Below are 14,785 nucleotides of genomic sequence, written 5' to 3' on the forward strand. Positions count from 1 at the left end.
GGCGACAAATTTCGCGTGACCGTGTACGGGCGAGAGCCGGACCCTCGAGTTCGCCGCCTTCGGGGCAGTACGCTCCAGCAGGGCTCTGCTCCGTCGTCTCGTAACGATCCCGGGCGGTAAAGTAGGTACGAGAAATGAATCGAATTCGCAAAACGCCGGTTCCATGGATGATGATGATGATGGGTATAAGTAGTGGGTTGATCGGAAACGACTTCAGCCCGTTTCATCAGTTTTTATCTGGCACCTCCCAGTCCAAGTCCCCTCTTTGCTTTCCAGTCTCGAAAGATCACACAACACTGGGAGACACCAAAGCCGGCTCCGTCCATGCCGTCTTCGAGTCTATCGGATTACATTGGCGCCGGTTGTGATTGGTAGCCGTGGTTCGGTGCGCGACTGTCCAGAACGCGGTATGCCTGGTTGGGGGAGTTGTGCACGCTGCGGCTGGGCCCCATCGCATATGCCATGGACATTGGGCCCTGGTGATTCGTTTCCGGGTGGCTCGTCGGTGGCGGGACGGACGGGCCCGTCATGCTCGCCGCGCTTGAGAAGCTGGTGGTCATTCTCGGGTCCTCCACGTCGTGGCGGAAGAGGTCCCTCTCGATGCTCTCAAGGATGTTCTTATCCGTCAACAACGTGCTGTTCACGTGAGCATGCATACCCAGCATCTTCGTCGTTCGCTTGAACAAAGCTTGCAGGTGCCCGCGGTTGATGTATTTGCCAAGAATAGGATCTCGGTAGGCCGCAGCCAAGACCAAGAGATTTCCCCATTGTCTATAAGATTTGTTAGTACCTTCAACCAGCAGCTAGTACCTCAACTTACGCATGGGCGGTGCCAAAGATATTGGTTACGTGAAGCCGGTCATGATCCACGTTGTGGAAAGCTTCGGTACTCTTGATGAGAGCATTGATGCCTTGCTCGGCAAAGTTGATAACATCGTCGTTGACGTCCTTGTAGTTATCGATGCCACCTTGTCCGATGTATGCAGCGGCGTCGCCCTGAGTGAAAACGCCCAAGCCGCTGGTAGTGTCAGAGTTTGGTGTTGCTCCATCAGTTCGCTGCTGCATCTTCCATGAGAGATCAAGCACCAGCTTGATGAACGGTTGGAAGATGACGACCTGAGCTCCCCAGTACTTGGCGTGTAGTCTGGCCTCCATCAGCGTACCCGCCGGAGGTTGGTCTTCGGTGAACCTGAGGCCCTCCTGGATCCAGCCCATTGCTCGCAGCTCGCTCAAAATCTCCAATGCAGAGTGCATCTTGTCCATGGCCGTGTCGATTCCCTCAAATAGTAATTTATGCAGCGCGTTCAGTCGCTTTCGTAGGTACAATTGTGCCATGTAGTTCGATAAAACCGCTTCCGGGAACTCGATGTCGCTGAACTGATGCATCAAGGGCCAGGGCACAGCGTATTCGAAGCGAGTTAGATTTGATGGGTAAACCGGCATTTCGGCAATGATATCACTGGCGAACACAGTCAGTCTCAGGAGATGCAAGACGGAAGACTGCGGCGTCTTTTCTTCACATACCTTTGCAGCTGGAGACAAGTCCAAAAGTTAATGACAATCATGTTCTCACGCCTGGTCAATGGCGGGTGTCCAAGGGGATTTTCCGCGGCCAACCTCAAGCGCTCCTGATCACTACATCATTCGTTAGTTGCGTATTCCTCGTTCCCGGTCTGTCCACTACTTACCGGCGCATGATCGTGTGCAGGGCAACGTCGGCATCAATATAGAATCGGTAACTCTCCAACGTCCTACCGAGTTGTCCGTAGTAGAGACCAGCCAGTAGGAAGGTCTGGCAGTGCTTCAGTGTGTAGCCGGAGCGGTGCTGACCCAGAATATCGCTTGCAACAGCAAAATACTCGAGACCCGGAATGACATCGTAGTTCCGCTTGAAGGACTGGCTCATGGGCTTTGCGCCATTGCCTTGCACGGACGGCCGCCGGCTCGGGAGCCCGTTGTTTTGCTCCTTTGGTGATGGCAAGCCCGAAGACTGAGAGTGAATAGAATGCGCCGGAGGCGAGCCATGGCCGCCGGGTCCAGGGGAAGACGGATGGCCATTCCTGTTCATCGGGGAGTTGTGTGAATTACTAGCCGGATCTGGGATGGGATCCGGGATCTTGTCAGTCCACTGCGCGACCTTTCCCAGAGCCAGGACGACCAAGACCATAGCAGCGTCGATAGTCCTGTGAGGCCTGCCCAGCTTCCGGGGTTGCTGGACTGGTTCGGGCTCTTCGCCACTGGGGGAGCGTTTCCGCTTGTTGGTCGGTTCATGCGTCACCGCAAACTTTGCGGTTCCCGGGTGTGGTGGCTTCCCTCTCTTTTCGCCCTGGGCCACGTTCTCCAAGAATCGTCTGACGATGGGCCTAAGGTCGCTTGGCATGATGACCGGGTGCATGGATAGGATCTTCTCCTCAAAGGATTTTACATAACCCCAAACCTTGGCCTCAGTGTAGTCAGGGTGACCCTCTGGTGTGAGCGTACTGCTCGTGTATGTCAAGTTTGGCGGGCTGAGACTGCCGACTTGGCCCCAAGCCTCGCCTGGAGAAGGCGCGGCAACTGCTTCTCCCAAGTAGTCGTCGGCGGTGTCGGTATACGCATCGTGCTCAGATCTGGGGTTTGCGCTGCTCGATCCAAAAATATTGCCGTTGCCCTCGCCGCGCCCGAAAAGGCGGAGTAAACCGCGCTTCTCTTCCCGAACCCAAGGATATTCCTCAATGAACTTGACGCCATTTTCTTTCAGAGCCTTGCGGGTCATTTCCTTGATCATAGGCCACTGCAGCAAATGTCCTTTCGTCGTGGTATGGTTCATGGGAATCGACGGTGCTTCAGGTGCCACAGCTGGACCTGGAGGCAACTCATCCTCAGGCTCATCGGCTTCCATGCGGTCTTCTTGCTCGTGATACGCGATGTCCGTATCTCCCACAGCCATGGGCATGGCTTCGTCATGGGTAAGCTCCTGTCCTGATTGCTGGTGGCTTCGGGGCGATAGGTGTTTTCTCGGGGGAGACGGTGTTGTCGCCGAGGCATCGGCTTCAAGCTTGACCTGCTTGTACGGGGGCGCATGTTCCAGGCGTGCAATTCTTTGCTCGAACGAATCAAACAGCGTTTCAATCTTTTTCTCGAGAGAGCCCTTCATATCTACGATTGCCTCCAGAATGTCGGTCTGCGACTTGTCGATCCTGCGGTGATACTTAGCAACGAACAGTAACACGCGCACACCAGATACTAACGCTTTTGGCACGGGATCACGGTATTTGCATTCAACTCCTTTTTCCCTACAACTCTTGCAGGGCTTAGTTTCGTCGCATTTCGCCTTCAACTGCCGACAGCTGTCGCAAGCCTGTGTTGTTTGTTAGCGCAAATTGACCTGACAGAAAAGAGGCCTGTTGCATCGTCGTACCTGAGACGCGCGTGTAGCCTTCCGCTTCTGTGTGGAGGCATATGATGAAATATAGAGGCTCTCGGGAGCGGGCTGTTGAGGAGGATACTGAGGCTGCTCGTAATGCTGAGGAGGCTGTGGAGGAATCGGAGGAGGGTAGCTGCTCCTGTAGCCCCCCGGCGTGGGGGGCTGCATCTGCGGCGGCGCGTTATCGTAGCTCATATGCGGTGGTCGTCGTGGATCGTCGTTGTATGGAGGTACCGGGGGCGGGGCAGAGTGAGGCGGCGGATGAGGGCCCGGCGGCGGCAGGCCTTCAGACGGCGCGCCTCCTGTCGAATGTGGCCGTCGAGGATGGGAGAGGTTCTCGTCGTGGGGTTCTCTCTTCACGCTACCTGGGTCTCGCGGAGGGAAAGGGTTGTAGGACGGATGCGCAGGTGAGGGCGAGGCCGGGTGTCGATAGTGTTCCTGCATCGGCGTGTACGGAGGCTCTTGCTCATGGTGTCGTCGCTCGTCGGGATGTTGCTGGGCCGGGTGAGGAGGGTGATGAGGCTCGGCTGAGCGAGGAGGATATGGCGGCGGCTGCTGCTGTTGATGATATGGCGGGACAGGAGGCGGCGGTGCCGAGTGATGAGGCGGGTGAGCCTGGTGAGGCGTCGGAGGTAGCGAAGGCGGATGCAGAGGAGGTAGATGATTGTGCGGTGCGCCAGTCGGTGACCACGGGTGGTTGGCGGTCGAGAGACGGGGGCGTTTGTTGTCAGGCTGCCCCGGATCCATGCTTGATATATATGTACATACGTACAATGCTTTATGAAAAAACAAGAGACGAAGCGAAAAAAGGGTCAAACCAGGTCCAAGGAGGAGAAGGTGGCGGCCATGGAAAAGCTTTGGGCAACGAAGGGTAAGGTGCGAGGCCGGACACGACTGGTAAGGACTATGGGATCCGTACAGTCAACAGTCCACAGTTCGAATGCTATGCTATGCTTGGTTGTGGGTGACGGCGCTACGCAACGCGACGGGAGCAGCGGCCGGGGATGGAGAGGAGAAGGAGGAGGAGTGAAGGGACAAGCAAGCGAAGAGAGACCAAGCAAGCAAGCAATCAATCAAGCAGGCAGCCTGTGAGAAGCCGGAGGACGGGGAGCGGAGGTCTGGGAACAGCAATTGGACCTTCAGTGTTTGGATGAAAGCATGGGGCGGTGGTCCCTATGGCGTGGCTGCAACGTATGTATCTGTAGGTAGGTACGGGATACGTCGAAGAAGGGTAAGTCGGTGTGAATGTCGGACAGGACGGTGTGTCGGGATGTGTGTCGTTGGGTAGAGGTAGAGAGGTAGAGGAGGTATCCGTGTCTGTATCCAGCATCCGGTATCCGTACAGACAAGTATGCGTATGTGCGCGTGTGCGTGTGCGTACCGCAGTATGCTATGCGTAGGTATATTGGCGTAGAGGGGACTGGACTTGAAGGAGGCGAAGACGGAACGGCCAGGCGGAGTCGAGGCGACAGACGGCGACGGCGGCGCGCGCGATGGGCGAGCTTGCTTTCGAGGCTGGTGCTGCTGGTTTGAGAGGTGTTCCCGGCTGTGTGGTTCTTGAAACTTGCGAGATGGGATTTTCCACTCTGCGAATGCGCCCGGATGCCCAAAGGGTTTGGCACGGCGGAAGGGGGTAGGATCAGCGCGTTGGGCAGAGATGGAGCTTCCCTATTTTTGCTCTCTGGTGTCTCTCTTGGTCTTTTGGTGTTGACCTTGACTTTTTTGACGTGACGGGGGTGAGGTGGGAGCAAGGTGGGGAGGCCTTGGAATTGGAGGAAAAGGTCGAGAAACGTCAAGACCAAGCGGCAGAGGGTGGTGATGTCCAGGTCGCCATATACCTTGCCGCACAGAGCAAGAGCGAGCGGTACAACGTCCCTGATGGAGGTGTCGGGATAAGGTACTAAGGCAAGAACTAAGGCAAGGTGGGATAGGTATGGGTACAGGTCTGGGAGAACTGGGTATGATGTGGGAAGCGCATGGGTGTGGTGGTCAGGGTATGGATATGGTACGCAGCATGTACAGTACGCCGCAGAGTACGTGCAGATGGTGGTGGCAGAACGGGCACTTGAAGGCGGTCTGACTCTTGGTTTGAACCTCTCTCGAAGGAGCCTTGAATGTCTACCAGGGATCCCAAAGTAGAGTACTCTGTACGGTACCTGGGACCTACGCAGTATGTCTGTCCACGGGCGAGACAGCAGACGGCCAGGTTCAAGAGACAGAGCTGCTGGGGAGACTCAGAGGAATCGACGACCCAAGCGAGCGGAGAGAGGCGGCGCCGCAGAATCAGACGCAGACACAGACAGAGCAGAAGCGCGCCCCAGAGACTCGACAGGAAGAAGAGACAGAGGTGTTTCTACCCTAGGAATCCAATCGACCCTGCCAAGTCAAAAAGTCTCAGAAAGCTAGCAGGGCCAGGGGTCTCGTGGAAACAGACAAGGATACGGCTGCTCTGCTCTGCGCGGCGCGGCGTGGTGGTAATGGTGGTGGGAATAGACGAGGAAGAAAGAAAAAAAAAAAAATGCAGAGGCGATAATTGGGATTGTGACTAGGACGAGGATCTTCGTGGCCGAACGAGGGGGGAGGGAGTGGTCGTCGAGTTTTGCGCTGAAAAAAAGGGGGGGCGTGTTGCTAAAACAAGAAGTACGTAGCGCCGCCTCGCCGTTTCTCTCACCACGCGCCGTCCTGGCTGGATACGCACAAAAAGGACCAGCAGAGGTTGGACCGTGTGTCTGTCTTGTTGCGTGGGTTGCTGCCGCCGCTGCCTCTCTGTCTGCTTGCCGTACCGTGGCCCGGCAAAGCAGAGACTCCCCCCATGTACAAGCGCATGTAGAGAGCAAGGCACGGTACCTTGAGAGTCTATGTACGTACAAGGGACGAGACCGCCAGTACGGTACGGCTCGGCTTCTCTGATATCGAGTGCCGTATTCCAGATAGAAGATGATGAGAGATGAGCATCTCCAGCATCCATGTGTTGAGCGACGGATGCCCACTCAACTCACGACCGCCGCAGGCAACACCAAGCAGCGCCGACGTATCCAACAGATTCACGCAAGTCAAGGATGGGCGGTGACGAGCAAACATACCGACTCAGGCATCCCCCCCTTTCGCAACACCGCTCTCGCGGCTGATGGCTGATCTCTGATTAATGCGCTTCTGCCACCACTGCCAGTGCCAGCACCAGCTCTCGTCGGCTTCTTGAGGCGGTGCCTGCTGCTGCTTCTGATGCCAGCAGGACGGGACGCGCCGTCCGGAGCAGCAGTCGGAAGGGAGAACCATGGATGGGCGAACCTGATGGGCGGGATTCTGGGTCATGCTCCGTGCCAGACAACTGGGGATGGCGGTCACGGGATTCGAGAAGGAAATTTGCTTTCAAGCAAGCCCGAGCAAAGGAATGGACGAGGTTCCGCTTTTCTGGGGCTCTTTTCCCCTCTCTTGTCTTGCCTTCAGTAATTACGTCGTGTCTGTGGCCTTTGCTCTTCCTTAGCACGAGTGCTGTACGGTACTCGTACCGCCAAGCCCAGTGGGAAAGAACATTGCTTGCCCGTTGCGGTGAGGAGCGCGATACGTAGGGACCCGACTAGGTTGGGAAACAGTCTGAAGTAGGTTTCTCTCGTTTAGACACCCGCGCGGTGCGATGCGATGCGATGCAGTGGACGGAAAGCAAACGAGCGGAGCATACTTGAACAAGTATGTACCCTTGTACGGTTTGCGTCCTCGACTCAGTGCCCGGTTGACCGCCGCTGCGGCCAGAGAATCTCCGTCCGCCGAACAATTAACATACGGGTTGCGGCGCTTCGGTGGTGCCTAGCCTGCAACCGCGCCGTGAGGAGCGGACGGCACGAGAGACAAGCCCAGGCGTTATCTCTCCTCAACTTTTTGGCCGTGTTTGGCTGTACACGCCGCATAGAGGACTCCATCCTCATGAGCCCAATGGCGCGAGAAGTAGGAAACTGCACAGTGACAAATGCTAGGGTTGAGCTAGTTCGATAATTAAAGCTCGACAGCCCTGATGAACATGGAAAACACCTAGAATGCTTGGACGAAAAGGCCCGTTCGGAATGATTGCGTGACGGAACGCGCCGGGACAAGTGTCATGGACCGGAGCTGTACTCCGTTGCTTTGGGGTTGCGTGCATTATGGCTATCGACTCAGGCGGGCGCAGACTCGGCCACTGTGCTGTCGGATGGAGGGTCTGCGACTCGGCAAGGCAGATGCAAAGCCAAGACAAGCTCTGCATGGAAAACGGAAACTCGGTAAAGGGCTGGAATGCTGTTGTTGGCCTTCCGTATCCATACTTGAGCAGCAGCGATTCAGCAGGTGATGGGCAAACTGAAGGAAGCAGATGCGCGCCGCTCCAATGGACCGGTACCTGGGAAGTATTGCTGGAAGGACTCGGCGCTCCGAGGACTTCGCTGGATGACTGGGGTGCCTCAGACGGTCTGAGGGATTGACTGCGGTCTGGGAGACGGCGATGTGGGATGAGATGGGATGGGAGGGGTAGGGGAGGGGTGCGAGCTGTACGAGGGGCAAAAGGGGCGTGCGACCAGAAAGATGACAGCAGCCTCGTTTGAAGAGATGGTGCTGGGTGGTGGCTTGTGTTGGAGGGTAGCCACGGGTCTGCTGAAGTTGATAGAGGTGAGCGAACGAGAGCTGCCTGCTAACGTCGCGTGCAAGAAGCAAGGGAGCAAGGGGTTCTTGCTGTCCGTCAATCGTGGTTAGTTGCCGAAGTGGTGGTGAGGGGCACCGCATCCGAGACGGAAGATAGAGAGCAAAGTCGGGGCAAGAGGAAGGTGGTGAAGGTGGTGGTGGTGACAGCAAAGCCCACCCGTATCTCGAGTCTCAATTGTCGAGTTAACGGGAAGTGAGTGCCAAACGGAGGCTGGCCCAACCCAAGAGACGTCAACGTTAGGGAAGAAATGTCCAAGCGGGCGGCGTATTCTGGTCTTTGGTGTATCAAAATGAGGCTTTTACTTTCCCAAGCTTCTCTGTCACTCCCGTGGGTGGTCTCCTTCTAGGGCGGCTTGTTTGCCCTTGGTCTGCTGACCCGGCTGTTTGAGTCTGAGTCTGAGTCTTGCTCGTTATGGTCTCGTCGGCAGCTCCAAGCCTCTTCTAGTAACGACTTGTGAGGCGGGTGAGGGGAGGCTTTTGGAGCTCTGCCATTTCGGGTCCCAGCGGAGAGACCGCCTCTGTTGGTCGAACGGTCAGTCACCTGGACTGCTGCCGTCCCTCAATCTGACTGGACGCGTGGGTGCGCGTCAGAAGTACTCAATGTAGCGTGGCCGGCGGCAGCGCAGCAGATGAGGCGGGAGAAATACGCGAGGTACTCGGCGAGTACCGCCAACGCCAGCCCCTCTCATTTTGATGTGCGCAAAGATAGTCGACGTTGATCCCGCGTATCCAGTACTTGCTGACAGACGTTAGCGCAGCGCGACTCGCACGCCTTCGGCAAGCTTCTATGTCGTACACGATACCTTGACCGCCGACTGAACATCTCTTCTGGCCGGAAAACATGCTCTCTCGAGTCTGGCACCGGACGTCTTCCTGCCTCTCTCCAACCGACCCAGCTTGCCAGCCCAGTAAATCTTGGGATGGCCGCCGTCAGTCACTCGGCGCAAAGGATTTCATCATGGTGGGCCCTCGCGAGTGGATTTTGCCCAGGACGGTTTGAAAATTTCCTTTCTTTTCCCCGTCACCCTCCTCACACCTTTGCGATTGGTCGCCATCAGCTTTCAGAAAGTAGAAGGAGGGTTGTCTCGGAGTCTCGAGCGGTGGCCACAAGTCAACATTGTCCCAGACCAAGGCGTGCCACTGCTGTGCTCCCAGTGGCATCGCGTCCTTCACCGTCGATCCCAAAGATGCAAGATCCAGGGAATTGGTGCGCCGCAATGCGCAGCCGTCATTCAGCCCTCAGCCCGGATCACAGATCCAACTGCATGGCTAGAAGCCAGCCATACCCGTCCCCGATTCGGAGTTGGGAGCGCCGGCGTCCTCACGGCACGTGGGATTGAATTTGATACGGCCTTTTGTTGCAGCAGTACCTTGCCGTAGCACCGCCTGTACTGCACATTGAACGAATAGTCGGGCTACTGAAAGTCTGTTCGTCTCTGGGAAATCGCGTCTGATTTGGTGACATTGAAAACAAGGTTTCGTGGGGCGACGTTGACTGAGCGTTGTGGTGCTGCCATGTCGCCCATCTCAGGTACCACGCCGCATCTCCGGTCACTGCGTAACGCGTGCGACAGCGAATTGAACCCTCGTCAGTGCTCGAATAGTGCGTCACTTCAACATATCCTGCCCCAAGCTCAAACGCGCCGTGACAAACATCCTACCAGCGCAAGTAGTCCCAGTCGTACGCAAGTCGTACCAGTGCCCAGAGGTTGAGGGAATTGATAGCTCATCGGACCCTTTTCTGCAAGAGAAGGATAACGCGAGATACCTGTGCGCGACAGATGCGAGTGCCGATGAGTGATACGGCAGACGGCCCGCAATGGTCATCCAATCGACGCTGGCTCGTGTGCAACCCGGCCCAATTCTCAATGTACCGACACGTATCACCTGTTAGTCAGAAGCTCGTCACTTGAGCAGGGGAGGTGAGGAGAAACCCAAGGTCTCAAACCCTTCGGCGCTGCCCTGAACTACGAAAACGGGTCAAAGGCTGCCGAGTCCGCCCAAGCGCAACTAGGAGGGGTTGTGCCGACGGAGATCCTTGCTCTTGCCCAGTCGTTGGAGTTCGCAGAGATCAACGTGACCGCGCAATACCGCCTCCGAGCACGCACCTGCAGCTGTGATGGCTTGCTGACAAGGCTGTAGGTTGAGGTTTGTGCTGACCGATCGCATCACGGGATGGAATGGCATGCAAGCAGAGCGTCTATCCGGCAAACTCGGACAACACGCTGAACGTCATCTTGGCGATACAATGGCATGCCTTGATGTTCATCGGCCGTCAACCTTTTCTTTGGTCAAGGCATCATTTATCGTGATTTCTGTGCCAGTCATACGCCTCAGATTCGGGCCACGACGTCCTTCCCAAGCTACTTCCCTGAAGAAACAATCGGCATCTCCAGGGGCGTGTCGGAGGTCATTTAGACAAGCGTGGCAATCAAGCAACCATGGTGAATGTCTGACCGCGGTTTCTAAGCAACTGCGACTCTTTTCCGGGATTGGTGCTCATAACAACAATGGGCGGTGGTTGGATATTCAGTGAGTAAACTGCGAAGAAGTGTGCGAGGGAGCCTGCGATTGGAGGCCTTTGGCCTTCGTGTGGCAACGGTTACCCTGTAGCCGGTAATAGCACTTCGTTGCCCGAAATAGACTTCAGGTGATTCCTGTGCCCGCAGTGGGAATGATTTCCGCAGGCTTGTTAATATCTTACAGGATCAACTGGTGATGCTTCGTGTGCAGTTCAGCAACGGCACTCGAATGCTCGTCAGTGATGTTGTGCGTCGCATCTGAAAAGAGACCCCGCGGTTGAGCGGGTAAAACGCCGGAGCTCGTTCCGCCTGCGTGGCCCAGAAAACTGAGGGTCCATGGAGCTGTCCGAAACTCGGCTCAGGCCAAGCATCGCAACATTAACTGGGCAGAATCCCAGAATTGCCTTGGTTTTCCACTCAGGAAGGGCTTCGCGTGACATCTGTGCGAATTCCGCGCGCCCACAAACGGGACGGTTTGGCCTATGCGGTGTATGTTTGCGAGCCAGTATCGGGAGTCGTACACCGACTTCAGAATTGACGAGGTGAGGGACTCTTGCAAGTTTTTGCGTTATGAGGGGCCGAATGGCGTCTCACCCCGCTCCTCTCAATCGGCCATCACGACGTGTGCTAGCCGGCGCACTTCGCTTTGCCATTGGCCTTGAGTCAACAGTCACCGCCATTTGCTGTTCGTTATGGTGAAGTAAATTTCGTCGAGTTCCGCGCGAAGGGGGGTTCCTCAGTGGGGTTGCTCTGTTGCAGGCCGGACTTCAACAACCTGTGTCTCAACTTTGATCTTAATTGTCAAACGACATCTGCTGGACATGCTTCCCCGCCTTGTCAACAATACTGGACTCGTATCCGCCTTTCAACTGAACCGCGGCCTCCGAGGTGACACAAACCAGAGAGAACTCACCCTCGAGATAACCCTCCCAGCGTTGATCGCCGGCTAGAGTTCTGGGGCGCAGCGTATCCAACTCTCCGTCGGCCAACAGACCTATCGGCAATCCTGAACTCAGCGTTGGAACATCCGTCTTAATCACGATGGCCCTCGTACTCTTCAGCCTTAACCGCCCCAGGCAGGCGCTGAAGAGCGCCCTGATGCGATATTCCCAAGTAATGAAGAAGTCTGTCAGTGCCGCAATGGCGTGACTTTGACTTGAAGGTTGCATGTACTGGGCTATTCCCTGCAACCGGAGCCCGTCAAGTATTCCCAGCCCGTATCTTCAGCTGCAGGACGACGTTTAGCCTAGCGAAGCATCAACTTGATAAGCCGCTGATCAGATATGAGACTTGTGCCAAAGGCCCATAGGGTCCCTCATGGGCATCCGAGCGCTCAGCGACAGCAACGTCACGGGACCGAAAATCGATGCCCTCCACCCTTAGTGGACATGACATGCTCGGGCCAGCGCCGTGACAAGTGCAACCTCTGGCACCCGTCGACGATGGCATAGACTTCCGCGACGGTGCCCTTGTCGGGACAGCACGTCGGCGTGCTCGGGAAGGTTAGAATTCGCTCCTCTTGTTCGTCTCGTGTCGAGCGCAGGGAAACTACATTCCCAAGTGTCACGCCAACTTCCGGGCGGGACTAGAGTCCATATCCGCGACGAAGTTAAGTGCCTTCCGTCGAACGCGGAGTGCGGGGAACAAATCTAGTCCTGAGATCGACAGGGTTCGGCTTCAATAGTTGCATTGACGACCGAAGTTTGTCCATCGCAGTGACTGGCGGCGTGCCTGTAGTCCCGAAACAAGCCTGCCTCGTGTGCAACCATCTCTGCCACCTCACGCAGGCAACTGAGCCCGCGGGATTGTTGCAGTGAGGTGAGAGATGCCGGAAATCTACCCTTGGACCTTGGTCACTGGTGGATAGTGCTGAAGATTCCGATCAGGACCCAAAGATGCGACCTCTGAAGACTGAGGGCGCCTGGCTCAGCTCCCCTGCTTGTGATTGATCATATTTGCTCCAGAAGAAGCAACCCGAGGAGGAGATGGAGATCCGGAAATTGGCGCAGCACTGACTGGGGACGAAGGTTTACCAGGGCCGCCGGGGTCTCTGGGAGGACTGGGCAGCGATACTGTCAAGTCCAGAGTTCAACGCTGGCCTGGCGCCGCAGATAAGCCCAATCCTAGCCGATCATTAGGTGGTGTTTGTCGTCAACCGCGGTTTTGTGAGAGAAGACGGATTATTGTTCCATGGGATGCGACCGTTACGCCCCTGGCAAATCGCAATGGCATCTGAACAATGGCGATAGATTGACAACCGTGCCGATTACGGCTTAGGTTGCAATGGCCGGAGTGACTAGCAGAGGCGTGCTAAGTGCCGTTAAGTCGCAATGCTATCATAAGAGTCCCAGTAAGATTCGTCAGTTTCTGCAACTTCATTTTGAGGCCCGCAGCATGGCCGTCGATCTATCGCAGGACCTCGTAAGCTTCTTCTCGCCCAATTTGAGCCGCAAGAACCTGAGTTACTTGTGCTGGGTTCTGCGCATCACTTGAAGATCCGGCAGCGCCAGAGTACCCAAGATGTGTTTCTGACAGGCTACATGGCCCTTCTGGGGATGTTCAGAGTCGCATCCAATGACAAGTAAAGGCTGGTTCCGATGCCACGGTGCCAGACCGTCCAGAGTAAAGTGTAGGCCCGCATATCATACCACGCCGCTGTCAGTTCTCAGAATCTACTTATATGAGTTGAGTGCAGAGGTTTTGTTCTGGAACCTTGAGGCAGCGGCCTTTGAAGAACTCCACAAACTCTGGATCCTCTGATCAGTCAGGAATGTTCAGGGCTGTCCCGGCTTGCCTTGGAAGAATCGGGGGCTCGGTTGGCGGTGTGTGAGCTCGGTCATCATCCAAGCTTGATCCCTCTGCTGGGTCTCCGCATTTTGATCAGGCCATTACCGTCACACCGAGCCCTAAAGATTCACCTAGGTCGTCATGACCGGTCAAGACGGCAAATGATTTCCTAGACTGTCAGTAGCGTCTGGCGTACACATCCAGGATGTGGTCGGGAGTGCCAATGTACTTGTGCGGCACTGAGGCTTCGTCGTTGGAACTGGCTTTGCAACGTTGGTATTTTGGCAGCTGGCCTTGCGTCGATCCTCCCGACGTGCATTTGAGGTTTGCATGGCGTCTAAATCTCGGAGAGAGACCGCCACTCGCGGAAAGGTCACCGCCGCAGCGGGAGCGGAGCATCTCGTACCTCAGAATAGCACCTCGATATTTGGCTGGTCCTTGACGGTGTCCGCAATCAAATGAAAAAAGCCTTCAGTCAGGAACCGTACGGTCCGTACCAAGCCGCGCAGCCACGTGGAGCTTGCACATCCTTTCGAAAAGTTTTTGCTCCGAGGCTAGAAAGCCAGCATCCGGTCACCTCCGCAAGGAATTCCATGTTTCCATCACATTTCAGCTTCCACTCATGCGGGCATCGGAGCGTCCAATGGAATGATTCGTTGAGCCTAGGTAGACGCGGAGAAAGGATGCTCGGATTCGGCGCCGAATGCTGTAGAAGGTTGGAACGCCGCTCGATCCCCAGAGGACTAGGGCCAAGTCGTCGCTAAGTAAGAAGATGAAACTGGCGGTCGTCATAATGGGATGGCTTCTAGAAGCCAGCCACTTTAAGCCTCCGTGGTGGGAAGTGGCTGCCCACAAGGATTGGCGAACTACCATTCAGTCGGTGTACCTGGAGCTGAACAATGATAAATTCCTGAGCTGGAAAATCCGTCTGCCGTGCTGCATCCATGGGTGTTTGGCTGTTACCATTACCCCCTCCAGCATCGCAGCGAGGCTGACAGTGCGCCGCGGTCTCATCGCTCTGCTGGCGATTTCATGGTACTTGGTGATTATGATGGATGTGATGGCTCATATTTGCGACCAGAGCCGTGCAATTCCAGAGCAAATGGCTGTCACGATTCGTGATGCTTTCCTGGCGGTAATTGCACGCGACTGAAACCCGTTCGTCGCCCTAGGCGAAAGGCACCTGGAGTTGTCTTGGCATATCGCAGAATTTCCCGTTGAGCAGAAGAAATGGCTGGACTCGTAACGCGAGATGGCTTGAAGATTCGGCGACTCGCCGATAATCAGCTCGCTAGTTCGGCGACGAGCCATGACTCTGAGAAGCTACCGGCCCCCTCGCCAGGGAAGAAAGCCCCTTTCTCAGCAATTGCCGTGCTTCCAAATCCAGCCATGACTCCGCGAG

The 14,785-nt window shown here is 56.0% G+C and overlaps 1 protein-coding gene across 1 annotated transcript; it reads right to left on the bottom strand.

Annotated features, from left to right (window-relative positions):
• Positions 1-347: 347 nt before the first annotated feature.
• On the bottom strand, positions 348-4,153 carry GCG54_00010961 (uncharacterized protein; the record flags this gene model as incomplete). Its single annotated transcript, XM_045410871.1, has 6 exons — positions 348-771; positions 821-1,459; positions 1,525-1,635; positions 1,689-3,179; positions 3,231-3,340; positions 3,401-4,153. The coding sequence occupies 6 exons, from the start codon at positions 4,151-4,153 to the stop codon at positions 348-350; spliced, it is 3,528 nt and encodes a 1,175-aa protein (XP_045267929.1).
• Positions 4,154-14,785: the final 10,632 nt, after the last annotated feature.

The sequence above is a fragment of the Colletotrichum gloeosporioides genome (assembly GCF_011800055.1).
Source record: "Colletotrichum gloeosporioides strain Lc1 chromosome Unknown consensus_17, whole genome shotgun sequence".
NCBI lineage: Eukaryota > Fungi > Ascomycota > Sordariomycetes > Glomerellales > Glomerellaceae > Colletotrichum > Colletotrichum gloeosporioides.